Below are 27,856 nucleotides of genomic sequence, written 5' to 3'. Positions count from 1 at the left end.
TTAAACCCGCCAGAGCCCAGTGTGGATGAGCCCTAGGATTCCAGCTGTGACTGCATCAGGAAGTTGGCTTCATGGTACTGATAACATGTAACCCGCCTCCACACCATGCATCCACCCACAGGGTCTGCAAGCTGGAGACCCCCAGCTAGAGCTCAGGATCATCCCACCCTGCAGGGAGGTACCCTCACTCCCTTAAGCAAGACAGAGCCACTGGGGTTGAGGCTACTGGGGGTGGGCAGGCAGCTGGGCCCGCAGGTTCTGGCCAGCTCTGCCCCTGCCCCTCATCTGACTTGTGAAGGCAAGTGGGCTCAGTCAGTTATTGAAAAAAGTGTCCCCACCGTTGAACCCTTTTCTGAGTAAAACTTTCACAGATCCTCAATATATAAAACCGGTAATAAAATTCCTATTAAAATAAATACTTCATTTCTATTCCTCTTTTATCTTAGTTATTAAAAAAAAACTCAGGGCTTCCCTGGTGGCGCAGTGGTTGAGAGTCCGCCTGCTGGTGCAGGGGACGCGGGTTCGTGCCCCGGTCTGGGAAGATCCCACATGCACAGAGCGGCTGGGCCCGTGGGCTGTGGCCGCTGAGCCTGGGCGTCTGGAGCCTGTGCTCCGCAACGGGAGAGGCCACAACAGTGAGAGGCCTGCATACCGCAAAAAAAAAAAAAAAAAAAACTCAAAAAGTAGGAAAACTCCAGAGCACTCTGAGAATTAGAAAACCACGGGACCGCATGGACTTTAAGGGTCTTTGTGAGATGGTCACAGTGACTCTGCCCTGGAGAGGTGTGCTGCTGGAACGGGACCAGCAGTATTGGGAGCACATGAGGGGCTGCCAGGGGCCATCGAGAAGGATGACATCACACCAGGAAGGAGCGAGGCAGCTGTCAGAGTCCATTTTATTGAGTGCAGTAGCATTTCCACAGGTCAGAGAAGACAGGCCATGGGCAAACAGACCCCACTCAGATTTCTGCTTGAGAGGCATGAGGACTGGCTACCCAGGACAGAGCTCCCAAGGCCTCTGAGGCAGGGTGCAAGCCTGGCTTCTGCCCCCTTCCTGGCCTCTGCCCCCAGGAGAGGTCCTGCAGAAGAGCAGCCACATCTAGGGAGCCCCCCCGACCCCAGGGCTATGGGAGCCTGAACTTGCTAGCTACTCCACTCCCAACAGGGGAAAGATACCCACCTAAATGCCAACATGACGAGGAAGAGCAGAGGGAAAGAGCCTTGGGGTCAGAGGTGTGGGTGCCCCAGCAGCAGAGCTGGTTCCAGAGGCCCAGGCTGGCCCGCTGAGCTGCACTGGCTGCTCCTGCTGCCGTGGCCTGGGGGTTGCAGGGAGGGTGGGCCTGCACCCAGGTCCGCATTTGGCCCACAGATGGGATGCTGACAGGCAAAAGCTTTAGCATCTGGCTTTTATTGGTTGCTTGTTTTCTCAAGCCCAGCATTAAAAAAAAAGTCACCTGAGGTGGTAGTTTGGTCGTGGGTGGAGGTAAGGGCAGGCCAGTGGTCAGGAGGAGGGCGCCAGCATGGGTGGTGGTCCTTCACATGTAGTACCAGGCCAAGAGGCCGGCAGCCAGGGCCACGCTGGCAGCCAGGATGAACTGGAGGCTGGGCTTGCTCAGTACAGCTAGGACTGTTCGGAAGGGGCAGCTGCTGCCCTCCAGGGCACCTGCACGGCAGCACCAACAAGGGACATGGCATCAGCAGGGGACACGGACACAACCACCCTGGGGGGAGCTCGGGACACACGAGACCTACCTTTGTCTTGTTTAGCAGCGTAGTAGGGGCATTTCCGCACATCTCCTTTCCCATCGTGCACAGGGAGCCCGTCCTCCAGGGTCTCTTTGGCCAGCAAGGAGCCAGCCTGGTCCAGTTCACTGAATATCTGCAGGTGCAGAGGATCGACAGCCATCACTGGACTGTATCCTCTGTTTTCAAAGAAAAATCTCTCTCCCCCGGACACGGAGCTGGAGCAGGCGAGGCTTGCTCAGGAGTGCAGAGCAGCAGCCCCAGTCCGTGCCCCACCGCCGAACTCTGGGAGGTGTGGCCGTGCCTGTGCTGCCCAGACTGACAGCCCACAACTGAAACTACCAGGGGACAGATAGGAGGAGAAAGCAAAAGCGCTGCCCCAAGACAGTGTGAGCACTGGTACTTCCCTACTTCCAGCCACTGGGTATTTTTAGCAAGAAACAACAGAAAAGGAGGAACATGGGAAAATGAGGCCCTGACAGGGCTGATCTAGCCTAAGTGGCCCTCAGAGGCCTGCTGAGATCAGACTAGGGCTGCCAGGCCTGTGGTCAGGCTGGCGCTTCACCACCTCCCGTGGCAACTTTCTGGTGCTGAGGGCTGGGCCTGGGCTCTGGACACAGAATCAACCTCCCCGGACTTGGGCCCATCTAACAGCTACTTGTAAACTGAGTCATTCTCACTCTCCTTGGTTCTCTCCCTGAACTTACCAAGTAGGACTTCTCATAGCAATCCTTGCTAAAAAGGGGGAAACCCATTCCTTAAGACCAGGATCCTGGGGTGAGAGGGAGGGAGATGGCTCTCTCCTTCCCAACCCCTCAATGTGCTGGGGCCTCGCCTTCCCAAAACACAACACACAGGCTATCAAACAAGGCAGAGCCATGACTGGGTTCATGCTCTCTGGCCTGTTTGGTCCCTTGACTTTCTCTCGGGCAGGCTGTAGCTCCTGTCCTAGTGCACTGATGCCCATTTGGGCAGCCCCTCTGTCCTAGTGCACTGATGTCCATTCAGGCAGACCCACAGCAGCCCCCCGCGGTCAGAGGCCCTTTCCCGCCTGACCCCTGGCAGTACCTGCATGTTGTACTCGAAGGCCTTGTTGGCCTCCTCCACGATCTTCTCTTTGGTCTTCAGGTTCAGGTCCAGGGCGTTCATCCTGGCCCGGTAGAACTGCTTGAACTGCTGTGCATTGTCCACATTCTCAAACAGGTAGAACTGGGTCCCTTCCCCTGTGCTGGGGAGTTTCAGGGCCCGCTGGGCCACCTTCTTCAGCACCTGGCCCCCTGAGAGGTCCCCCATGTAGCGGGTGTAGGCGTGGGCCACCAGCAGCTCTGGTTCATTCTGCCCCACGCAGTGGATCCGCTCCACGTACTTTCGGGTGGCCTCGGAGCACTGCACCTGCTCCTCCCAGTCCTCACCATAGAAATACTCCATGTCCTTGATCAGCGCCGCCTTCCGGTGCAGCTCCAAGGGGAAGTACAAGGGGGCAAAGGCCGGGTGGTCCTTGTTCCGGTCCATCTCTTCCTCAAGTGCCGAGTATGTGAAGTACAGTGCAGTGGTGGCCAGCTGCCGAGGGCGATGGGGAGACCATGGGAAAGGGAGACCTTGGCCAGCAACTCCCGAGCCCACTGCCCACACTTCTGAGCAGCTGTAGACAAAAGCTTGAGTAGCACCCCCCTCCATTCCCCAAAGGCCTACTTTTATACAGTGAATTATTTCACATGCGCAGGAAGCTTTTGTTTCTTAAAGGAATGACACGGTGAATTCTTTGGAACATGGATCACTTCCTTTACATCACTATGTTATTCCACTTAAGACATGAAACCACAGCCTGACGCTGAGAAAGCATGTAGTATGGAGAAAGGCTCTCCAGGGGGCTTCCTCATGGGACTAAGGCCCCCAGCCCGACCCAGTCCATGACCTAGGGCACAAACCTTAAACAGCTCCTTCCTGATGTTGCCTTTCAAGAAGTCCTTGACAAACTGGGTGTTTTCTGCCCGGTCATGCGCTTCCTTGGTCCCTTCCTTCAGGAGCTCGGAGAGGTCCACCATCCTATGGAGAGAGCATGCGTGTGTGAATTAGCCCTTCCCAGCTCTAGGCTGACCACTTGCTAAGCTAGAGGCAGAGGCTGCTCAGAAACTTGATTCCAGCCTCTTACCAAGAAGCACAGGGCAGGCAGATGTGAGTCTGCTCCAAGGATTTGGGAGACACTCTGGATGACTGTGACCTACTCCTCCACAGTGTCCGTGTCTCTCTGAACCACCCAAATGAATGATGCTTTGCTTCTGTGGCCCCCTAGTGCCCGAACAAACACACCACAGCGTGTGCTGGCTTCAGGGAACAAACAACCTTTGGGAATGTCTCTCCTGGAATCCACACCACTGAGAAGGACTGACCATGCATCTTCTGGGGTGGCCCTGCTGCTCTCCTCCCACCTTGGACCCACAGTGTCTTCAGGATTACATGTGGCTGGGTCCAGGAGTAGGAAGATGCAAATGAGATCAAGGCCGGGGAGGTTAGAGCCAGGACCTAGGTTTGTGCTGCTTAACAAAATTATGCAGGATGGAGTGGTGCTGACAGATGCTAGTAGCCAGTACCAGACAAAGTGGAGAACGCACCGAGTACGGGCTCATGTGCGTCCATACAATCATCTACTAGAGCGAGAAAAACTTGACCTCTCGAAGCCTAGCCTCTGTTGGCTTCTTTAGGAGACTAGCTCATATCACTCATGTGCTGACAATAGTTTATTATTAGCAATTATTTCAAGATATAAAAAAAGAACTTTGCTGGAACTCTACTCACTGCTCTGTGGTGACCTAAATGGGAAGGAAATCTAAAAATGAGTGGATATATGTATATGTATAACTGATTCACTTTGCTGTACAGCAGAAACACAACATTGTAAAGCAACTATACTCCAATTTTTTAAAAAAAGAACATGTGATATATATATATATTATACATACATGCATACACATATATGGAATGGAATATTACTTAGCCACAAAAAAATAATGAAATAACGCCTTTTGTAGCAACATGGATGGACTTGGAGGGCATTATGCTATGTGAAATCAGAGAAAGACAAATACTAAATTCCACTCACATGTGGAATCTAAAAAATACAACAAACTAGTGAATATAACAAAAAAGAAGACTCACAGATATAGAGAACAAGCTAGTGGTTACCAGTGGGGAGACTGAAAGGGGGAGGGCAATATAAGGGTAGGGGACTAAGAGGTACAAACTACTATGTATAAAATAAGCTACAAGGATGTATTGTACAACTCAGGAAATATAGCCAATATTTTGTAATAACTACAAATGGAGTATAACCTTTAAAAATTGTGAATCACTATACTGTACACCTGTAACTTATATAATATTATACATCAACCATACTTTGATAAAAAATAAATATTCAGGAAAAAAAAAAAAAAAAGAACTTTGCCAATGACAGGGCTACAAGGACAGGCTAAGAACAATGAAGAACAGGCCCAGGTAACTAGAGGCTTTGAGTGAACTGGTCCTCCCCAGTAAGGAAAGCCCTGAAGTTAGAGTTGCTCCCACATTCAAGGGGGTGGGAGACACTGGAAAAGGTGCCAGCTTTGCCTCTGATTACCCTTTCTCACCCCAGATGACAAAACACTTAGAATTTTAAGAAGAAAAAAGGACCAGGAATACCATCAAGTTCCACTATTCAGCATTCCTAGCAGTGCCCGTCCTGCCTCCTCGTATGATGGAGATGACGGTGAGAAGGAGCGGGCAGAGCGCTGAGCAGCCCAGGGTGCCATATGCTGTCTCTTCAGTGCCAGCCTGGCGTCCGGGGACCACAGCAGCATGACTCTGACCACACCTGGTGCCTCCAGCACCTGAAACCAGGTGTGCTGGGCATGGCAGGCCCTGGGCCCACCTAACTCAAGATGGCCAGTCCCCATCGCTCACCTGGTGTGGTTTTCTTTTTCTGGGGCCCCAGAGCTCTTTTTCTCTGGCTCATCCACCCCCTCTGAGGTCTCCAGTTCCGCTGACATCGTTGCCAGGTGTGGTTCTTGCTGCTCTCACTACTCTGGTCCTGCGGAGACATGAGGAGTAGGTGATGCGGCGCCCACGACAGTCACGTCCCCCAAACACCTGCTGGCTCTGCTCTCCCCTGAGCAACATAAGCAAAGAGTCACCCACGTGCCTCAGGAATGTTTTCGTTAAAAATAAAGCTTTGCGGGGGCTTCCCTGGTGGCGCAGTGGTTGAGAGTCCGCCTGCCAATGCAGGGGACACGGGTTCGTGCCCCGGTCCGGGAAGATCCCACATGCTGTGGAGCAGCTGGGCCCGTGAGCCATGGCCGCAAAGCCTGTGCTCCACAACGGGAGAGGCCACAACAGTGAGAGGCCCGCGTACAGCAAAAAAAAAAATAAATAAATAAAAAAAATAAAGCTTTGCCGTTACTGGGACTATATCTGCATATGGACAAAACATGGACAGTGGTGAGAGTATTGTACTGATGCTGAACTTGCTGTTTTTTATAATTGCACTGTGGTTAGTTAAGAGAACGTCCTTGTTTTAGGAAACACATACTGAGGTATTCACAAAGTAACGGGGCATACTACCTGCAACTTATTGTCAAATGGTTCAGAGACAGAGAAAAAGAGCATGCGTGCACGTGTGTGTGTGTGTGTGTGTGTGTGTGTGTGTACAGGCACGTACATGGAGGGGGGAGGACACACAAGTAAAGCACATGAGGCAAAATGCTGATGGTAAATCTGGATAAAACGTACACAAGAGTTCTATGTACTATTCTTACAACTTTTCTGTATTTCTGAAATTATAGCAAAATTAAAAGTTATCCAAAACATAAAATAACAAAGAAAACATCATTTTAAAAAAAAGAGCAGTACAGCAGCTCTCAGGGCGGCAGCAAGCTCATCTGAGCCAGTCCAGCCTACCTGTTAAAGGCAGGTGGCCTTGTGCAGAGAAGCACACGAAGTGGAACGTCAAGCCAGGCCATTCAGAGCAGCTCTGCTTTAAAGCAGAGCTGCTTGAAAGGCCCCTGAAAACCTGCCTCAGCTACACTGAGTCACCACGCAAGCAAACTGTCCCCAGCCCACTCCAGACTCTGCCCGGCTGATGGAAATAACAAGTTAGCCAATCGGTGCCTGCTGCTTGCTGCCACGGCTGAGCCTTCGTCAGCCAGGGAGATATGGTCCCAGAACACAACAAGCTCACCCTCCACCCCGGCAGTGCAAAGGGGTGGGAGCCCATCTGGGAAATTTCCAGATGAACAGCAGCACAGCTGCACCAACAACTAACAAAGTAACGCAAGACCAGGGCTACCAACTCAGGCCAAATCAAGCCAAGAAAAGAAGAGACCTTAACTTTCTACCTCAAGCAGCATCTACTTACTGAGCATTACTGAGCTCTACCCAGAAATAGGCACTTCTTTGTTCAAGCAGAACAAAGAAGTATAAGAAATGGTCTTTGAAAGGTATAAAGAAGGCATAAAGGTCCCTGAAAGGTATAAAGAGTTAAAAACAACCTCTATCTCACCCCACAGATACAACCACTGTTAGTATTTTGCTAAATATCCTGAGTTTTCTCTAGATAACATCTTCTTTGTTATCTTTGGGGATATTATAAGACATGGTTTTGCTCAGCAGGATCTTTCTGAACCTTCTCTCACCTTTAGATTTAGTATTTATACAATCGGATTAATGATAGGAAGGATTAAGTGAGAACACGGAAGCATAGTGCCTGCCACTTGGTAAGCACTCAGTAAATATTAGATAAAATGGTTTGTACTTGCCCAAGAACACTTAGAAAATAGCAGAAAGTTAAATAAGCCAGACAAAGCATGGTACCATTTCCATGCACAATCTTTAAAAAAAAAAGGTTCAGTTCATAGAACACAGTGGAATGGGGGCTGCCTCAGAGTGGGGGCAATGGGTAATGCCTGGTAAAAGGGTACAAACTTTCAGTTATAATATGAATAAGGTCTGAGAAGCTAATGAATAGCATGGTGGCTATAGCTGATAATAGTGTACTACGTAACTGAAATTTGCTAAGAGAATAGATATTCAGTGTTCTCACTTAAAAAAAAAGGTAGGGGCTTCCCTGGTGGCGCAGTGGTTAAGCATCCGCCTGCCAATGCAGGGGACATTGGTTCGAGCCCTGGTCTGGGAAGATCCCACATGCCATGGAGCAGCTAAGCCCACCCGCCACACGTACTGAGGCTGCATGCCACAACTACTGCAGCCCATGTGCCTAGAGCCCGTGCTCTGCAACAAGAGAAGCCACCACAATGAGAAACCCGCGCACCGCAACGAAGAGTAGCCCCCGCTCACCGCAACTAGAGAAAGCCCACGCGCAGCAACGAACACCTAACACAGCCAAAAATAAATAAATTTATTTTTTAAAAAAAGGTAAATATGTGAGGTGATGGATGTGTTAACTTGTGGGGATCCTTTCACAATGTATGCATATACCAAATCATCACGTTGCACACTTTAAACAATTACAATTTTGTCAATTATAACTCAATAAAGCTGAAAAGAAGAGAGAAAAGAAACAGCAAAATAGGGCTTCCCTAGTGGCACAGTGGTTGAGAGTCCGCTTGCCGATGCAGGGGACACAGGATCGTGCCCTGGTCTGGGAGGATCCCACATGTCTCGTAGCGGCTAGGTCCGTGGGCCATGGCCACTGGGCCTGCACGTCTGGAACCTGTGCTCCGCAACGGGAGGGGCGCAGCGGTGAGAGGCCCGCGTACCGCAAAAAAAAAAAAAGAAGAAGAAACAGCAAAATAGGGCTTCCCTAGTGGCACAGCGGTTGAGAGTCCGCTTGCCGAAGCAGGGGACACAGGATCGTGCCCGGGTCTGGGAGGATCCCACATGTCTCGTAGCGGCTAGGTCCGTGGGCCATGGCCACTGGGCCTGCACGTCTGGAACCTGTGCTCCGCAACGGGAGGGGCGCAGCGGTGAGAGGCCCGCGTACCGCAAAAAAAAAAAAAAGAAGAAGAAACAGCAAAATATAGAAAATGGGACCTTCTTTTGACTCCAAATTAGATACACTCTTCTCTATCAAAGTGTTGGTGACGGTATGGTGCAGACCATCAACAACAGACGGGATCTGGGGTGGGGGAGAGGAAGTGCCTCTAGATCAAGCAACAGTATGAACAAAGCTAGAAACTGGACAGTCCACAGAGATGGTGAAAGGCTACCCAGCTATGTGTCCTCTTTCTGAGGGGTCGAGGTAGACTCTGCCAACTGTGGAATAAGCCCCACATAGCTTCCCCCAGCTTGTTCATACTGACCCAACTTTACAGACTTCTTTTTTGGCCACACCGCGCGGCCTGCGGGATCCTATGGGATCTTAGTTCCCTGACCAGGGATGGAACCCGGGCCCTCAGCAGTGAAAGTGTGGTGTCCTAACCACTGGACCACCCGGGAATTCCCCAGACTTTTAAGAAAGAACATCTGAGCTCCACTCCCTTAGGGACCCTGAGAGCCACAATTTGTCCCCAGCTGCTCGGCACTCAGACTGCAGAGAGGAGAGGGTGCTGACATGAGAGTTCTAGGCTTCCCAGAGGAGGAAGGCTGCAGTAAAAGGCCCCAGAGGCTCTAGGCAGGTGCACCGCCACACTGAGGACACGCCCCAGGCACCTGAGGACTGCAGCCCGCATGCTGCTTACAGGAAAAAACTAAAATCAGGCAAAGACAAGAACAAATGCCATTTGGTTGCCTAGGTTACCAACTGCAGTAACTTAGGTAAATTCCTCCACCTGATCATCATGCTGCACAGCAGTGACTGTATGAGCGATTAAATCTGACCATTAACTGTTTTACTTGATAACTGCACGTTCTGGGAGGTGTAGTCACTTGAGCAACAAGGCTTCTGCTTCTCTTAAAAACACAGAGGAAGGCAAAGCCAGTTTTCCTCCAGTGCCCGTCTTGGCATTTTTTTTTCTCAGCAGCACTTTATTTGTGCCAGTCCTCCCTCAGGCACACCCTCCGCCCACCCTCTTCAACCTGGTCCTGCCCAACAGCCCCTAATTCCTTCCTCCCAGCTCTAAGGAGGCCTGACTCTGCCCCCAGGGGCATGGCCACAGCTGTCTGCTTCACTGCTGTAGCTCCAGGGCCCCCAAAATAACAGGCTCTCCATAAACACATGTTGAACAACAAATCCAAAGGAATGAAGGTGGGTGTAATGCGTGCCGCCAACAGCAGGCATCTATGGCCAGCAAAGCGCACTCTGCGGTCCACTACTTCAACAGGTTCTAAACTCAAAACACGGTTTAAGGATTTTGCTTTGAAACAAGGACAGATACCAGCTTATTCCATCCCAGTGGCAAGAATACTGAGTCCTTATGCAGGCTAAAAACTCCATCTGGCAGGGAAGGAGAACATTCTCAGCAAGGCTCAGTTAGTACATTCAACCCACACAGGCTCGGTGCCTGGAAGAGGGCTGTGTCCATTCCTGAGGCCTGGCCACTGTTCCTCAAGGGAGTGGCCTGGGGTGCAGCATTCAGGAGCCACCTTGCACGTCAGAAACAGAAATCACTTCATTCTCTGAAAAGCTACATGGCCAAACTTGGTCAGGCTGACTTCTACACTCAAATCCTTTTTTCTTTGTAGGAACCACTGTAATCCCTAGAAAATCAGAGGCCAAATCATAAATGTGGAACCTTTCTAGACTTCAACCTCTTGTTATCAACAAGAAGCTGCCCCAACCCCCCAACAAAAACACAAAAACAGAAAGATCCCAAAATATTCCACTGTGGGAAATACACTTCAAGAAGTATTAATAGTAATCAAAATGATAAGTAGCCATACTATGACATTTGAAAAAAGTCACACAGCCTAACAATACAGGGCAGGGCTACTCAAACAACAGTAAACAATGGAATCCTGGCACCACAGCAACAAGCTGACGGGCTCTACCCCTGCATAAAGAAGTCTACATAAACTTCTTTGTTAAAAAAAAGGCCCCCAAACACTGACTACGACTATCTACAGCTAAGTATACTGATGGTGACAGGAAGGGAATTTGGAAAACTATGAATACTTGTTATTTGTTGGACTTTTTAGCTAACTGGCTCCTTCTTTCATATACAGTGGCTCAATTCTCTTGAAAGGGGGGAGGGAAAGGCATGGGAGAAGGGAGAGAGAGAGCAATTGGACCAAGGAAACCAGCTAAGACCCTGTACTGTACCAAGTGGTCACCAGGAAGTCCCCTGGGCCCTTTACTTTGCTCTTACTAATTCTAGAAAGGTCGATCTGCCCTCTCTCTTCTACTTCCAGAAAACTGTGACTCTCTGTTTGTAAAATCTACTTCCATAACTCCATAATTCCTGTACTCCTAGCTGTTCACCCGATCACTACTGGTTTTCACTCCCACTCCCACACCTGATCTGAGAGAAGCGGCAACAACATCCCGATCACCAATGTTCCCTCCTGTGGACCTGGCCCAGCAGATCCACAACACTCATTTCAAAGCCTCTGCCCTGGTAAATGACAGGCTCAATCAAGACTCTAGGGCTTCTGAAAGAACAGTCATGTTCAAAGACATTAAATCCTCCTCCATAGAGACTCACATCAGCAAATCTCAGGTCAGTCAGCCTGGGACACGGCTGCCAGACAGAAACACAATCACCACTCCTTCCCCACCTGGTGATCCCAAAAGGCACAGTGGAGACTTCATCCGTAACAATTCTTTTTTTCATTCCCATTCTTCTTCTTTGCCCTGGAAAACCACAAGTGAGGGAAGGGGGCAGGTTGCTGAGCTTGGCCAGAACTAGAGAGGAAGGAGGGGGGAAGGGGGAGGAAAGGCAGGCAACCAGCTCCCTGAAATGAGAACAGTTCTCCTGCCTGACTGGAATCGACAGTGACCAGCTATCAGCTACCGCAACTCATGGGATGCCCACAACATGAGCTAGTGCTGTTTTCCCACATACACAGAGGAGGAAGCAGCCAGATGGAAGGTGAGTGGCTGCTCCCTCCCTACCGAATGGCTTCCTACTGGGCACCAGAAGTCCCTGCCTGCCTCCTAGAAGGCTGTTGGCGGCTCAGAGTTCACTCCGGTCTAGAAGTGGCGTCACATTTATAAGAGATGATCATTCTTCAGCTTCCACAAGTGCCATCAGCCTGTTTCCCACCCCATTAAACTAGAAGCATCCTACAAGACAGATCAAGACTCCCTCATACTCTGAGTTTCTCAGAGTCCAATACCATGTTCCAAATCATGTACAGCACAGCACCCTGAGGAGTCTCCAACCTGAGCTGTAATTGTTGCTGATGCATGAATGAAATGCCTACTGACAAAGCTAGCTAAATGAAGGGGGCGGGTGAGGGGTGACAATAAAATATGGATTAAATTCTAAAATACCAAGTAAAATAATAAAAAATTTAGTTGGGTACTACCTCTCTGAATTAAATGGTATGAAATCTAGTTTTATTTTTCTTCAAATCTGACTCCTTCCCTCCCTCCTTCCCTCCTTCTCTCCACCTCCACCCCTCTTTCTGGTGGTCTGGTTTTTTTTCTAACTAATGACTTGTTTATAAATTCCCACGCCTCTGAGCTGGCCAAGGCCATTCTCACCTCACAGGGCCCAGCTGGGCTGTTGCTTTCCTTTAGGGGCCAGTGTTGTTTTTTCTGCTGCTCCCCCAGAGTCCTCTCCCAGGGCTCCAGCAGCCCAGGGTCTCCCCCATAGTCCCTGCCCCGGGCTGCTCTCCCCACATCAGAGGTGGACACTGACTCCCTGGGTCCCTCTGACAGCACCACACAGGTCCAGTCCCACATCCTCTCTCCCCTTGCCCAGCAAGGCTGCTCCTCACCCGCGGGCCTGTGAGGGCAGGTGCCTCAGCAGGCTCTGACTCCTTTTCTTAGCCAGTACTGCTGGTAATGAGGCCTCTGGTTTCTTCTGTCTCAAGGTGCCTCTGGTCACTGGTGCAGCCTTCTTCCCACAGCCCATGGAGATGTGTTTGCGTGTTTTCCACTCTTCTGGCTGAACTAATACCTTTCAACTGTATACATCTTTGTCTATGATCTCACCCCACCCACATATTGTGACATTCAGGAGGGTCAATAGTTAAAAACGATGCATCACCTGTCACAGAAACCATGTACAATATGTGCCCCATAAATGTTTTCAGATGATAAACACAGAATACAAGAGTCCAAGACACTCCCTTTCCTGGACTATAGGATTTGTTCCTTCTCTACATCCCCTTTTCACCTTTAAGTGAGAATACCTGTTTCTGTTGAACAATCCCATAATCAGGCCAAGTCAATTCTTAATGGTGCCACATACTCCTATCAGGCAAGCCTCAGCAGATAAAGAAATGGGTTGTTGTGCTTGCTTCGGCAGCACATATACTAAAATTGGAACGATACAGAGAAGATTAGCATGGCCCCTGCGCAAGGATGACATGCAAATTTGTGAAGCATTCCATATTTTTTCCAATAAAGATGTTAAAAAAAAAAAAAAGAAAGAAATGGGTTGTTTACCCATCATGCAAGTTCTTTTCTGAATATCTGTCTACACAAAACGAGTAAATTCTAACATCCTCCTTCTAACCCTATATATGATCTGGGGAACAAACGATGCTAGGGCTACTGTGGAGGGAGAGGGAGCAGGAGGGAGGAAGCCAGGGGGCAGGAAGGTGCATCTCTTCAGAGCTTCCAAATCTCTCCGGCTTTCTCCATTTTTCACCTGTAAAATGCAATGAATACCTGCCCAGCATTCAATAAAAGACTATTACTAGGATCAAACAGGATAATGACCATGAAACCACTTTATAACAAATGTTAATGTTACAAAAGGAATTGAGAATGAACTCAGAACTGTTTACTAGCTGGTCTACCCTAGAAGACACTCCTGGTGAGCTTTTTTCAGACAGTGCTAGGACACCAGGAAATTCTCAACAGGGGGAAGAAGCCCTGTTCCCGGATGCAACGTGGAAATAAACTTGCTCTCCTTAGCACTGTTTAAAATCCAGTATTTATAAGCATAAACCCTGCACCAAGGGCCAGTTTTGCACCCCAGCTGGCATATGGATGTGAAGAGGAGGTGCAACCTGTTTTCTGTAGCAAACAGCCTTGACTGTCCCTGCGCTGCTCCCAGACCTCAGGGAGGGCTGGAATGATGCAGGGGAGGGGGGAGCTCAGTGGACCTGTCAGTTTACAGGGGCCACTTTTGGGCTCTCACTTACTGTTGATTATTGCTCTAGACCCAGCTCACCTTCGGGAATGGAAAGGTAGCTGCGCCCTGCACAAAGGGTATGGTCTTTAGAGTTAGAAAGATCTGGGTTGGAGTTCCAATGCTTAGTAGCTCCATGGCTATAGTTAAGTCATAACCTTTTGAAGGCTGAGTTTCATCATCCATAAAACTGGGTAACAAAACTCTCTTTGCTCCACATTCTCGAGTGTGCTGTGAGGACTAAATGAGCTAATGTGTGCACAAGTGCTTCATGAAACTTAACGCTGCTCAAATGCTAATGATCTCTTGAGAAAGTTGTTGGCGAAAACGGGCAGCTGGGTGATTCTGAAACACTGAGGAAGAATGTGAAATTTGGATAATTTCATAGATAATTCTGGGCAGGTCACACCTGAGGACCTCTGACTCAGCCATCATCCTCTGACAGTGTCAGGAAATGGGAATTCCTGCTCTTTCTGAGGTGAGACCTGTGACCACTGAAGCTAGAAAATCCACACTGCAGATGCTGCTTGATGCTGGCTAAGTTGGATGTTGGAAGCAGTGCACAGGGTTGACTCAGCTCTTACCCTACGAAGCAGTGATAAGAGGGGCCTCCCAAAACCCTGAGGAAACCACATCACCTAGATCAATACCTTCTGAGTTTGTAGAATAAATGACCTGAGGTCTCTGAACTCTGGTGCTGCCACACCTCAGGATATCTTAAACACAAGCTTCACCCATTTCATTTTGATCACTGGGTGAATTCAATCCCACAGTCCATTGAATGAATGGATGACTATTAACCTCTTGATAAAGAGAAAGTTCAAACAAGGATTCCTGGAAAAGTGGGGAGTCCAGGGACACAAAGCTCTTGCATCAGATTTACTCAACACACACCTGCACATTTGGGCAACAAGCAACCAGAAAGCAACTAAGGGCACTAGTCTCTTAGTAACCTCAAAAACTGGCGTGATTCAGGAAGTCCAAGACTTCTCTGGCAGGCTTGTTTCACTGTGGAGGGGTGGGCTCATCTGTAGCACATTCTAATACAGCTGAGCAAGAATTCAAAAGCAGACACTGGGACGAAACCTGAAACACTGAAAAGAGCAGAGAAGAGGCCAGAAATCTACTGCTGCTGGCACCAAAGATGCCACTTCCGGGCTTCCCTGGTGGCGCAATGGTTGAGAGTCCACCTGCCGATGCAGGGGACACAGGTTTGTGCCCCGGTCCAGGAAGATTCAAAAAAAAAAAAAAAAAAAAAGATGCCACTTCCTACTACAAATGAAATAAATACAAGACCTGCCCTTGTTCCCTGAGTGCCACTGGGTCTCAGGGCTGAGAAGACAAGACTCTTTAGTCCCATGAGAAGGACCTGGAGGGATAGGGGCTGAAGTACTGACTGAATTCTAAAATGGTTAAGTTGGGATTTTATAAGAACAAAGCCTAGGCACCAGACATCTACAGGGCTGGTTGTAACAGAGTAAATGCTCGTGGGTCATCTCCATCAACCAAAAATCATTCCAACTTTGGAACAATCTTGAAAGCACGTGTCCTGTGGATTAAGTGGTCAGTCACATCTCCTTTTACTCAGGTGCAACAACTGTCACCTGTGACTTCAGCTTCTCTCATAAATGATGACTACAAATAGCATTTGGGAGTTGAGGGAGAGAGTGGATGATTAGGATGCTTCTGCTGAATTTCCATTTTGGAAAACCTAGAAGTGCTATGGGCTCTCAGGTAATTTCCTCTGTACAAACAGGATCAACAGAACCTAAGCAGCATCCTTGCAGGGACCAAAGGCCCTCAAGTTCACCCAAGAGAGGGTGGTGCAGAGGAAGAGCACCAGACTAAAATCTAACAGATGTGGACACACCAGACTAAGTCACTTTCGAGCAGAATCCCATGACTATGAAGGAACTAAGATCAAGAGAATTAAGTAATATGGCCAAGGTCACTCAGAGTAAACAGTCGAGCTGGGACCAAACCTGAGTCCTTCTGAATGCAAGGTGATTCCTCCTGTGTCCCCAGCTAACCCTCAGTGGTACATGAACGTGAAATTAGTAGGGTGTCATGACAGACTACTAGCAACATGGAAACTGAGGTTATATTACACTGCATTTACGCTAACAGTGGAGGGGTTTGCTAAACCACTGAGTGCCATTCGTTTTTTTAGTATGAAAAGTGAGCTCAGTCCTATGATTTCTGAGAAGTAAATGTTCAGGCTCCCATTTGAAGATTCAGAAGCTGCTGCTGCCCATCCCCACAAATCTCATCTTGGCTCACTCAGAATACAGGGCAACCCGAGAAGGTTGTCCCCTGGCGAGCCCTACTTTTGTTGACTAACACGGCAGGCCAAGGCTGGAGATGGTTGGTCCCAAGGGGGAGGATTGGGACTCCATCCCCCGACCCCCACCACCACTCAGTGCCTGGAAGGAAGCAGCCAGATCTGCCAGGTCTTGGTGGACGATGAAGCCAGAGGCTCTGGGGCATCCCAACACCAAGAGGAAGTCACAATAGAGTCTGCACATTTCTATAGTACCTATTACCATAGTAACTACAGAGAAACAGAAGACCTGGTTTTAAGAATCTGAAAGCGTGTCCTCCACGTGTTAAGTGTCTAAGACCTATTCAGTCCTTTCTGTCTACTGAAAATACATCTGCCTTTGAAACAGTAGTGTGATGGATAGGAAGTACATCAACATAAACTTCTTATAAGATTAGCAACTCCATAGGCCAAGGCATTGGTCAATCTAATAATCTAATGAGGTGGCTCCTCTCTCACTTTGGACCTGTTTGGGATCTTAACATATTTCCACAGGCCTACAGAGTTAGGTGTCATTCTCAGGCTTTTTCACAACTGCCTAGATTCTGGCAGCAGGGGAAGGGGTGGGTGAAGTGGCGGCAAGGAAACAAGCCCTGACCAAGAACTGGCAACTCCAAGAGGCTGGCCCTGTCCTCACAGGCTTGTGTCTATGGTCAGGCAGGGGACCAGCAGCAATAGCTACCGGACTTTCTTAGAGTAAGAGGCTCGGCTTTCCCAGCGTTCCCAGCAGGCCCTGCCTCCACTGGAGGAGCGGTCAGGAGCAGAGTAGGCAGCCTGCTGCCACTCAACTCTCTGGTTCCCTGTATTAATAAATGAGGCAACAGCTCCCAGGAATGGGGGTGCGCAACTGTTTTCCTCCCTCAGTATATCTGGCCTATTTGTACATGGATGAAAATGTCCCCTAGGAGTAGCCAGGAGCTAGAGGGTAGAAAAAATATACTGTAGGTGATGTGAAGTTATCAGTAGTTAGTTGTAACAGCAGCCCTCTCTTCCACTCTAAAAAGCATCTCAGAATGAGAGCTGACTTATAAGGATAATCTTTAACTCAATAAAACATATTTTTTGAAAGACAAAATATTCAAAAATTTCACTGTTAGTAACAATTTACTTGCAACACCCCTCAAAGCCATACTTGAAAGGCAGAAAAATCAAGGTGGCACAGTGATTACTTAGCAAAATGCCCTCAAACTCTTTTTCTAGATACTCTAGGTCTTCATTGAAGCCTTCTCAGATCCAAGGTAAGAGATAACAGATCATCACACATTACTCTACCTGGTCTATCCATGAAATTTCCACAGCCATGTGCATTAGTTTCCTCACCAGGACGAAATGCCCAGGACACAGCCTCCCCACACAGTAGTCACCGACAGTAACTCAGCATCTGTATAAATGTGACTATTAACTTAGATACAAATATAAGTATTTGTATTTCGGTATACATCCTATGACATGCAGACCGAATCCCTCCACCTCAAAGTTTCTGGAAGATGGTCTCAACAAATCTAACAGCAGCCATACGCACAGAAGTCCTATTTGCACAGCACAATGCTAATGTGCTGACAGGACACCAAAGGAGTTGAGGTAATGACTGAATTGCATGATTATCTCTAGAGCTGGCCTATGGTAAGCGCCCAACAAACCTGACCTGAACTAAGCCCAGCCAAGAGAGAATCCACTGCCACACACAGGCTGAGAGGTAGCATAGGGCTGTGGTCAAGGCACAGGCTCTAGTCAGGCAGGACAGAGAGAAAACCCTGGTTCTGCTGCACACCTGCTGGGTGGCCCTCGACCAGGTACCTCTCTGAGTCTCAGTTTCTTCATCTGTAAGGATAGTAATAACAACTCTGCAACGTAGGTATAAAAATGAGATAATTTACTTATAAAACTGCCATATAGTATGATGCTGACTAATAAACTAATAGTTATTTGATGAATATTTGACTAATAATAGACTAATAAAGTGTCACTTAAAGTTAACAAATGTTCCTGTATACTTTTAGTTAAGAAATGGAAAAACCCCTGTCTCTATGAAAGGCCCTATAGGTAGCATCAAATCTATACTGGGATCACAGACTGAGTTGAATGCTCACTGTGAAGAACCTGTTTTCATTCTGATAACACTAGATACCAAGAAAGGAACAGAAAAACCTTGGAATTTCTAGCAAAATAAAATTTGCAAAGGACCTAAAGGAAGATGATCACCAGAGTTCAAATTCTTTTAAGGAGGCTCTAAACATGAGTTAGGTGAAGCCCCTCCATGCCACAGAGGGTCAGGATCGGGGACGGAACATGTTACTGTTTTGTTTCTTTAGAGCAGCTCATCGCTGTAAATGAAAGTTTAGGTAAATGAAAAATGTACTTGAAAATTCTGATTTCCATTTAGGTCTCTTGCCAATCAATCCCTAACCCAGCAGTTCTCAGATGGGGGCCGTTTTATCCCTCAAGGGACATTTGGCCATGCCTGGAGACATGTTTAGTTGTCACAACTGGAGGATGGGCTGTGCTACTGGTATCTAGTGGGTCTGATGCTGCTCAACATCCCACAGAAAGCACAAGCGTGCATACATATATACACACACACACACACACACACACACCAATAACAACAACAATTATCCAGCCCAAAACGTCAACAGCACCAAGGCTGAAAAACCCTGCTCGAACCTCTCATCCCTTCATCAGTTTACAGAGACAAGAAGAGCTTTGTTTTCAGGCTAAGCTTCACACCATCCATCACACCTTCATCAAATATCCTTTACAGAGATTTCTGGGGAAACTGAATTTCCACCAGAAAACAGAAGAGGCTGTAGGTGGGGCAACTTGGCACTGCCCACAGATGACAATGAAAAGGGTCACAGTACCTTCCTGGGAATAGGACTGATTTGTATTTCGATCGCTAGGAGGCAAAACCTTTCAAGTAGGCTCAGTAACAAAGCCAGGCAGAGGTGAAGCCCTGACAGAAATGTGCTCACTGACTTTTTGGAGGAATAAAACATAAAACTGGGAGAAAATCTAATTATTGTTTAACAGTCTGGTGTCTGACTGACAAGTAGGCTAAGAATGAGAACTAAGCTCTACTACCAGGTCTGCGCTAGCTAGCTGTATTAAACGACTGCCCTGAACTCCAACATCCTCATTTACAAAATAAGAGGCACTTCTCAGTGAGCTGCAGGGAAGATGGTATTTAACAGGAGGCAGAGCAGGAAAGACTGTGGGCTTCCCCCACCCGTTTCAGAGAGAGCAGCTCCCCTATTCCTCTGAAAATGGAGTTGTACTGCTTCTAAAAATAAGGTCTAGATAACAATGAGCTGGATGATATTGGAGGCATGATGTTACATTAAGGGCTACCCAAGTAAGTCTTTCATGATCTATTATAGCACTTGTATTGTTACAGTATTTATTTGTACACGTCTTTTTTCCGGATTATGGCTCATTTATCTTTGTCTCCTACTGCCCAACACAGGGTACCTACCTAATCAGGGTTTGCTGAGTGAATAGACAATTTCCAGAATGTAAGGTATTCTCAAAATCAAGGTATTCTCAAAGAGCAGATGACAAAGAGAACATTTAACAGTGAATTCCAGAAATAAAAATGCCTGGCTAGTGAGTAAGCATCTTTGAGCAGCATTTTTACTGCAGAAATTTCTACTGATGGAGGGTGGGGGGTGACACGGGCCTTGTAGGGGGACCAAGCACATGATGCTCTGTGCTCAAATAGCTCACTGAAAGAGAAATGTTGCACTGCATTGGTTTTAAACTGGCTTCCTGACATTCTACAGATACAGCTATTGACCACACACCTTTTAGATTTTAAGGACTTTGAAAGCCTGATTAAGAGCAGAATACTGCCTTACCTTTTTTTTTTTTTTTTAAAGAAATGGATAGGTGGGACTTCCCTGGTGGTCCAGTGGTTAAGACTCTGCACTTCCACTGCAGGGGATGCGGGTTCGATTCCTGGTCAGGAAACTAAGATCCCACATGCTGCGCAGCGTGGCCAAAAAAAAAAAAAAGAAAAGAAATGGATAGGCAAAATTTTAACAGTCCAGGTAACAAACGCTTACCAGCACTCCTCCACTCCATGCATGCACAAACCACTGACCCTTCCTGCTGTCCACCTCTGTGAAAACCCTTTATTTTCCCCCAGGTGGCTTTAGAGAAGGGATTTCACAGCAGAATTCTCTTCATGTTCGTTAGTCTAGGGAAGGTGTCAACCTTCTTTTAACATGCCCATATCCTGTCTTTAAGCACATTTTGGAGGAAATACACCAAGGCATTAGGTTATTATTGCAAGGGGGAAAAGCAAAATGCTACAGTGATCGCAATTTACCAAAAAGAAAATAAAAAAACAAACAGCATTTTGCCACTGTAAAACGAATATTCCTGTTCCATGAGGCAGCCTGCACAAAATACATAAATTAAAGATACATGAAATGGGTGCCTGTAATTCCCAAGAGGTCTCCAGAACTGGTCAAACATCATTGTCACCACTAATCATTATCGAGAGGAAACTCAAATAGCCCAGAACATCTACTGCTGACTAAGGACCTGATTAGGCAATAATGAATGAATAACTAGGGGTAAAAAAGGTAGACACGATGGGGAGGGCAAATGTCAAGAAAGGAAGAGAATCGTGTGCTCCAGGGCTTTGAGAGGTATGCTCACCCCTTTTCCCAAACCAAACCCTACACAGAAGGCTAATACATGGAGCAAGTACAGCGGAGCATCCACAGTTAAAGCAGTCAGGGCGGGTGGGGGGCGGGAGCTCAGCTCCTCCTCCGCCCTCAGGAGCCCTGAGCTCAGCATGCTTTGTGGTCTGGGGCAGCTAGGGCACTCACTCTGAAACAGACGGTTTCTATTTCTCGCCGTGTGCGCTAAGAGACGGCAGCTCTAGGACAGTCTTTTAGGTCTGCATGTCCAAAGCAGCAGAGGGAAGCTGGTCTTGAATTAGGCTCTATTCACAGACCTGCCCAGGGCTCCCTCCACTCTTTCATACCTTGTTTCCAACTAGTAGTTTCTGAAAAACATCCTGACATTCCAAAAAGCATGTGATTTCTGTGCCAACTCACCCTCTCCCCAAAACTCCTACTTGGCTCTAGCTCTGTATCACAGACAGGTACACACTCTATTGGCTGCACTTGACTATAAGGTCCCTGAGTGCAGACCTGGAGCCTTACTCACACCAGTCAGGTAAAGGCACTTTAGCTGCCCCACTCCTGGGAACCAGATTAGACCACTGTGTACGTGGGAACATGCTGCCCTTTGCATGAACACTCAAGTATGTCCCATGACACTTGATGTTTGGTAGAAGGCTTCTTGTTTACAAAGGAATCCTACGGTTTCTGTCTCTAATCTTCCATGGAAATACCTCCTCATCTGAAGATACAAATTCACAGACGTGCACTTCTGAAGATGGGTAGCAAGGGTATTTGTCAGAATATAATAATCATTAGCCTTTTGAAGTTGCAAATCCCTTTGAAAATCAGATGAAGACTTCAAACTCTCTCTCCAGAACAATTACATATTTAAAAAATGCTGCCTATGCCATTTCAGAGCAACCACAGGCCCCTAAAGTTCACCTGTGGACCGAGAATTCAGGTTAAGAATCCCTATTCTAGATGAGTTACTTTATGAGAGACATTCCTTTTGTGGGTAATATGTTTTCAGTAAAACCCCTTAATGCTTATTCATTAAAGAGGGGTTTCCCCTCCTTCCTTCTTTTCTCTTCCTACTCTGTCTTTTACCTAACCCAGTGGGTTTCATTCAAATTATCATCTTTTCCACTTCTCAGCTCCATACTTCCCTGACCTCGCAGAATATTGAGTGTCAAAACAACAATCATAAACCATACAAAGTGAATTTACTGTTTTGCACCTCCTCAAGGTGACTGCCAACCCCCTGTGAACAAGGATTGCTGGATTTGCTGTTGTTTTTGTACATCCCCTCAGTGCCAATAGTCTGCACACCATAGAGGCAAGACATGTGTGCCAAATGGGCAGATAGTTAGCTTCTTTGTCCTTCTACCTGTAGGCATTTGCACTTGAATGTATTGACTTTAAAATCTGGGCATAAGTCCCAGAAAAGCCACATGCAAAGGGAAGAAAGCATAACCTAGAGCAGCCAGTCACCCCACTTTGTTCCTTCTGGGTCTGCCGGTTAAGACTTTTTGCAAACACAAAAAGTGTTACAAAGCAAGACAAACATGACACTGACCACAGACACTTAGAAATTTTGCTGAGGCTGACAAAAACCCAAGTGTGGCAGAGGAATAGAGTGTTTTTGTTTATTTGTTTTTGTTTTTGAATATTTTGGTTTTTTGGACCCGAGGCATGTGGGATCTTAACTCCCCAACCAGGGATCGAACCCACACCCCCTGCATTGGAAGGCGAAGTCTTAACCACTGGACTGCCAAGGACGTCCCAGAATAGAGTGTTTTAAAAGTTATTTTCTAATTAGTGGGGTACCTGCTACTACTAAGCAAAGACAAGGCGTGACTCTCCCCTTGCCTTCCTGTAGAAAATCAAGGGAGTAAAGGTTTAATGCCACTTCATTATGTCTGCTTTTCTCATCTGCCTTCAAACACTACTACCTAGCCCCCACTCCCAACCCACACTCAGTTTTGCTCACCGATTGTTCCCCTTCATCTGCCTGCCCTCCTCCAAATTGCCCTGGAAATAGTTCCAGGTGACAACAGCTCCTCTGTAGCAGCTCCTAGTGGTCTTGCCAGAGAGAATAGCAGATCCAGTACTAAGGAAGGCATGTGACATACCATCTTATCATCAACAAACACTTATAATGCTCATGGGCTCTACGACTACAAAGAGGCCTAAGATGTTCAGGACCTCAAGCAGCTTTCAACTGAGAAAGAGACAGAGAGAAATAGAAAGATAAATGACATAACAGGTGTATTATAGTATAAATGCTAATTGTGCAGTACAGACAACAGTGCTAAAGATGGAGCCTTATGTTCCAGATTTTCCAGGACAGTTCTGACTCAAATATCCTGTCTCACCAACTCCTTCAGTATACCTGTATGCTCAGACTATGGGTCCCACTGTTTGGCATAATAAATATGATCACCCCAGTGACTGAGGAGGCAGGTCAGCCAACTAGATTAGCTAAAAGCATGATGGTAAATTGTTTTTAATCATGCTAGCACCTTCCCATAGCCCTAAGGTAACTGCGGGACTGAATATAATACAAGATAGTGAAACTTGAGGCTTCCAAGACTGAGAGAGCTCACTGGGAGAAAGGCAAGAAGCTGGGAGTATTGAGAAAAAGTCAGGCTGGCGGGGTGCTAGACACCTGTCTCTTTATGCCATTCTTCCACAAAGCCCTTTTAAAGTTACTGAGAACTATGACAATAATTAGGCTTATGATATTCCTGGGAAGGAAACAAATCTATTCGTGTGACAAAAATTAATTTTTCCCCTAAGTAGAGAGAAAAGAATATCCACTTGCTGGGCCTCTGGCAGAAAAGCTGACCGCAGTCACTGTGTGCAGCAATCCGCCCTTCCTGTCCTCTCTGCTGTCTCTTTCCTCGTGTATCCTGTCGCTTACTTCTCACCTTCCTACCAATCTATTCCCTCTTCCATCCAGCCTGGGCTTTAGACAAGGAGGCCCCAAACAAGAATCACATGGGAAACTTTAAAAACACAGGTTCCCAGGCCCAACCCCAAACTTAGTGAAACAGAAAAGTTTGGAAACCCCTGTCTTAGATTGAAAAGCAGCATTCAAGGCACTCAAGACTTGAAGGCTCATCAAGAATTAACCTCATTTTTCAGACACAGAAACTGCAGCTCAAGGGGCTAATGTTTTTCTCATGATCAAAAATATACCACAGCTTCCTTTTTGGGGAGAAACAAACCCTTTATTTTTCACTCTTTCTAATATAAATTAATATGTATGTATTTGGATACATATACACACATGTAAAACAACATTGTCTAGTGTTGAATAGCTGTTTGTGAAAATAATGGTTACAAATTGATTAATCAGCTCAATTTTGTACTTAATCCAATCATTTTGAAGTGCAAACAAAAAGTTAGTGTATATGTAGACTTTCAGAGAGAGAGATACTTAAGCATACATTTGAAAAAAGAACCCTCCTCAACATCACATCATTGAACAGCAAGAAGACACGCAATCTGATGCAATTCCTACTCCAAAAGCAGACTAAACAGCCCTTGGGTTACTATTAAAATATTTGCTTAAAAGAAATGTATCACATAGGGAAATGCACGTTTGCTAAAAGCCTTTTAAAATTACATCAAAGCAACATTAAAACCTGCTCACTGAGAAGAGCCTCATGAATTTAACTGCTGTTTTGAAATGCCTAGTTAAGGTTTAGAATATTACCTTGTAAGGTCTGACTATAGATGTGATTGATATGACGACCCAAAAAGAGTTCCTGGCTCCACTGCAGTCAGCTACAATCGCAATTTAGATGCAGTCCTCTGATGGGCTGATTGTAAACATATTCCCTTTATAATAGCTATGCACCTCTAAATTATCTATAGTGAACTACAAAACCATTGTTATTCTTAATGGAAAGACACTGGTCATACAGAAAGGATTTATGAATAAATGTAACTGCATATCCTATAAACATATGTAACATTGTTAGACCAGACCATCAGTTATGGGCTGCTGTATTTCAGTATTGTGCGTCAGATTTATTAGAAAGTTTAAAAGAATTTAAAGCCAGATGCCTTCATTAGCTGGCTTTACAATGCGTAATATAATTGGAGACATCTTATGGTAAATAAATGAAGTCAACAGGGGAAAGTAAACCTTGGAGTGAACTATCACAGAGCACCCGAGTGGTCACCAGAGTGAAATAACTTCCATATAAAAAACAGGAAGACCCCAGTATAAGCAGTTATATTAACTGTTCCAATTAAAGATATGCCCCCTCCACTCTCTCTCATTGCTGGCAAGAATTAATCAGTAATGGCACTGCTTCTCAGCAGGGAAAAAATACCCTGAGAGATTATTCATATTACAATAAAAGGAAGAGGGGCTTCCCTGGTGGTGCAGTGGTTGAGAATCTGCCTGCTAATGCAGGGGACACGGGTTCGAGCACTGGTCTGGGAGGATCCCACATGCCACGGAGCAACTAGGCCCGTGAGCCACAGCTACTGAGCCTGCGCATCTGGAGCCTGTGCTCCGCAACAAGAGAGGCCGCGACAGTGAGAGGCCTGTGCACCGCGATGAAGAGTGGCCCCCACTTGCCACAACGAGAGAAAGCCCTTGCACAGAAACGAAGACCCAACACAGCAAAAATTAATTAATTAATTAATAAGATCCTACCCCGACATCTTCTTAAAAAAATAATAATAATAATAAAAGGCAGAGCTTTCGTCCTATACTTTTACACAAACAAACCTAACAGATATAATAAATTAAGTTAAAAAGCAAAAAACCTTCACTCTGTTCAACACAAAAGGAAATGTGACCCAGATCTCTTAATTCTCCAATTAACTAGTATCAGAAAAAGAGACTGCATTAAATGTCTATTTATCACTTTTTAGTTAACTATGGCCAATAATATACAAGGAGGTAATGTATTGTTCAAATCTTTCTCTCCAAGGAGTTACAAACTAAATTCTGAATTTTACACTGAAATATACAATTCCAATTTTCAAAAATATCTTCCACCTAGAGGAGTGATATTTCAGTCTTTGGTGCAAACCTGATACAGAGCCCAACTATCCTATGAAGAGAGTCAGCTTTTAAAAAGAAACCAAAAAACCAAGGTAGCCCAAAGGTCCCAGCTATTTTGCTCTTCAACAGACTCAAGGAACGGTAAGCCAAAGGCAATGAATACTTTACTTTCTGTAATTCACCTTCTCCTTGGCATTGTCATTTCTGGAGTAGCTCATACTCCTCTGGTGACTCACAGCATATCATCTCATTGGCTCAGGCAAAGGAAAAATGGAAATCAAGTCAGACAATGGGGGAATCACAGATTTTTCCTCTTCACATAGCCAGTCTGACCAGGTCACTCAGTAAGTGTGTTTCCAAGCTCCCTCGAATTCCCATACCCCCAAGAGTATTTTGGCTTAGGTACTGTATTTGAAAACTTTTCCCAATTTCACCAAGTAAACTTGAAATGCCCAACTGAACTGTTAGCTCTTGGTAAGCTTGTGATGTCTTGTCTTGTGATGTTTCTTGAAAAAAACATAATGAATAAAGCACAGATTTAGGGACTTCCCTGGTGGTGCAGTGGTTAAGAATCCGCCTGCCAATGCAGGGGACCCGGTTCGAGCCGTGGCCCAGGAAGATCCCACATGCCGCGGAGCAACTGAGCCCGGGCGCCACAACTACTGAGCCTGCACTCTAGAGTGCGCGAGCCACAACTACTGAAGCCCACACGCCTAGAGACCGCGCTCCGCAACAAGAGAAGCCACCACAATGAGAAGCCCACGCACCACAACAAAGAGTGGCCCCCGATCGCCGCAACTAGAGAAAGCCCGCACACAGCAACGAAGACCCAAAGCAGCCAATAAATAAATAAATATAAAATAATAATTTTTTAAAAGCACAGATTTACTCATTTATATTCCTTATCCTCCTCCTCGCAAAAGAAAACCTAAAAATTTTAATATGACAGTTAAAATTTTAATCAAAACACCTGGTTAATGCCTAACAGAAATTCAAATACATAAAACCAGTAAGCTCCCTGTTTCCTTCTGCTTGGGAGGGCAGTTTAGAGGGAGAGGGAAAAATGTCTAGTTTAAATAACATAATTCATTTCCAATCTCCATGGCTCTGTTTAGGAAAAAGCATGGGATCTGGGAGCAGACCACCAAGTACAAGGCCATCTGTGCCATCTTCTTGATTGTGGGATGCAGGTTAAATCTCTTAACTCAAGATTCATCATTAAACCCATTTCACCTGTGGGAAAACTATCAACTCACAGGGTTTTGTTAGGGGCTGAGAGTGAGAGGGCTTCCTGAACTGTAGAGCACCATAGGATGTTTATATTTTTTCAATCATGCTCCTTCTTGTGTGGTTCACAGAGCCATGAATACAAGACAATAGGATGAACAGCCACAGGCCACAGCAACCAGTTCATTAGAAGTCATTTAAATGACATGACACAGGCCTTGTGCAAAGACTGTGCAAGGCGGTCCTGGCAGCTTTTACGAGACAATTAATACACCTAGGGCACTGCGCTTATGAGGTGACAAGCAGACTCCCTGCCAGACTAACCGGTTGCCCCTGACGTTGGTCCCTCGCAATCTGGCGGCCGCGGGTCACTCCGTCAGTCAAGACAGTGACTCAAAGGGCCCTACGGACCGAGGTGAGTCAAGAGCAGGAAGGGCAGAGCCCCGGCCCACGCCAACAGCCCAGGCACGGCTCTCCGCCGCCGGGCCAGGTCTGGGTCCTCGCCGGCCCAAGGTGGACAGACGTGCGGGCTGGGCGGTCAGAGGCTGCAGGCCCCGCGGGAACGCCAAGTCCGCCCGCGGCGACCAGGGGGTCACCTCCCCCGGGGCACAACTACGCGAACTCGCGGCTTAGGCCTCCCCGGGCCTCTGAAACGCCGTCTAGGAAGCGGGGCCCCCACCCCGCTCGCCGCGCTCGCCCCCTCCGGGCCGCCCCCCGCCCCTTGCCC

General features: G+C 46.9%; 1 protein-coding gene and 1 non-coding gene across 4 annotated transcripts in view; one reads left to right on the top strand and one right to left on the bottom strand.

The window, feature by feature from the left end:
* Nucleotides 1–870: 870 nt before the first annotated feature.
* Nucleotides 871–27,856, bottom strand: part of HMOX2 (heme oxygenase 2) — a 27,315-nt gene continuing 329 nt past the window's right edge. The window contains exons 1-6 of one of the 3 annotated variants that reach the window (XM_024759802.1): nucleotides 27,454–27,475; nucleotides 5,683–5,809; nucleotides 3,672–3,789; nucleotides 2,812–3,303; nucleotides 1,753–1,879; nucleotides 871–1,663 (exon numbers count right to left, since the gene is read on the bottom strand). In XM_024759802.1, the coding sequence (XP_024615570.1) occupies nucleotides 1,536–1,663; nucleotides 1,753–1,879; nucleotides 2,812–3,303; nucleotides 3,672–3,789; nucleotides 5,683–5,768 (951 nt within the window). In that variant the 5' untranslated portion in view covers nucleotides 5,769–5,809; nucleotides 27,454–27,475 and the 3' untranslated portion in view covers nucleotides 871–1,535. Of the gene's footprint in view, nucleotides 1,664–1,752; nucleotides 1,880–2,811; nucleotides 3,304–3,671; nucleotides 3,790–5,682; nucleotides 5,810–20,093; nucleotides 20,152–27,453; nucleotides 27,476–27,856 lie in introns of those variants that run through there. The other 2 variants (XM_024759801.1, XM_024759800.1) reach the window with 2 other exon arrangements.
* Nucleotides 13,073–13,179, top strand: LOC112409577 (U6 spliceosomal RNA). The gene has a single exon (XR_003005172.1). It is a non-coding gene; the product is annotated as a U6 spliceosomal RNA (small nuclear RNA).

This window comes from Neophocaena asiaeorientalis, unplaced genomic scaffold (genome assembly GCF_003031525.2).
Source record: "Neophocaena asiaeorientalis asiaeorientalis breed wild unplaced genomic scaffold, Neophocaena_asiaeorientalis_V1.1 scaffold254, whole genome shotgun sequence".
Taxonomy (NCBI): Eukaryota; Metazoa; Chordata; class Mammalia; order Artiodactyla; family Phocoenidae; genus Neophocaena; species Neophocaena asiaeorientalis.
Note: the sequence above shows the minus strand (reverse complement) of the source record. Positions and strands in the feature narration are given on the sequence as shown.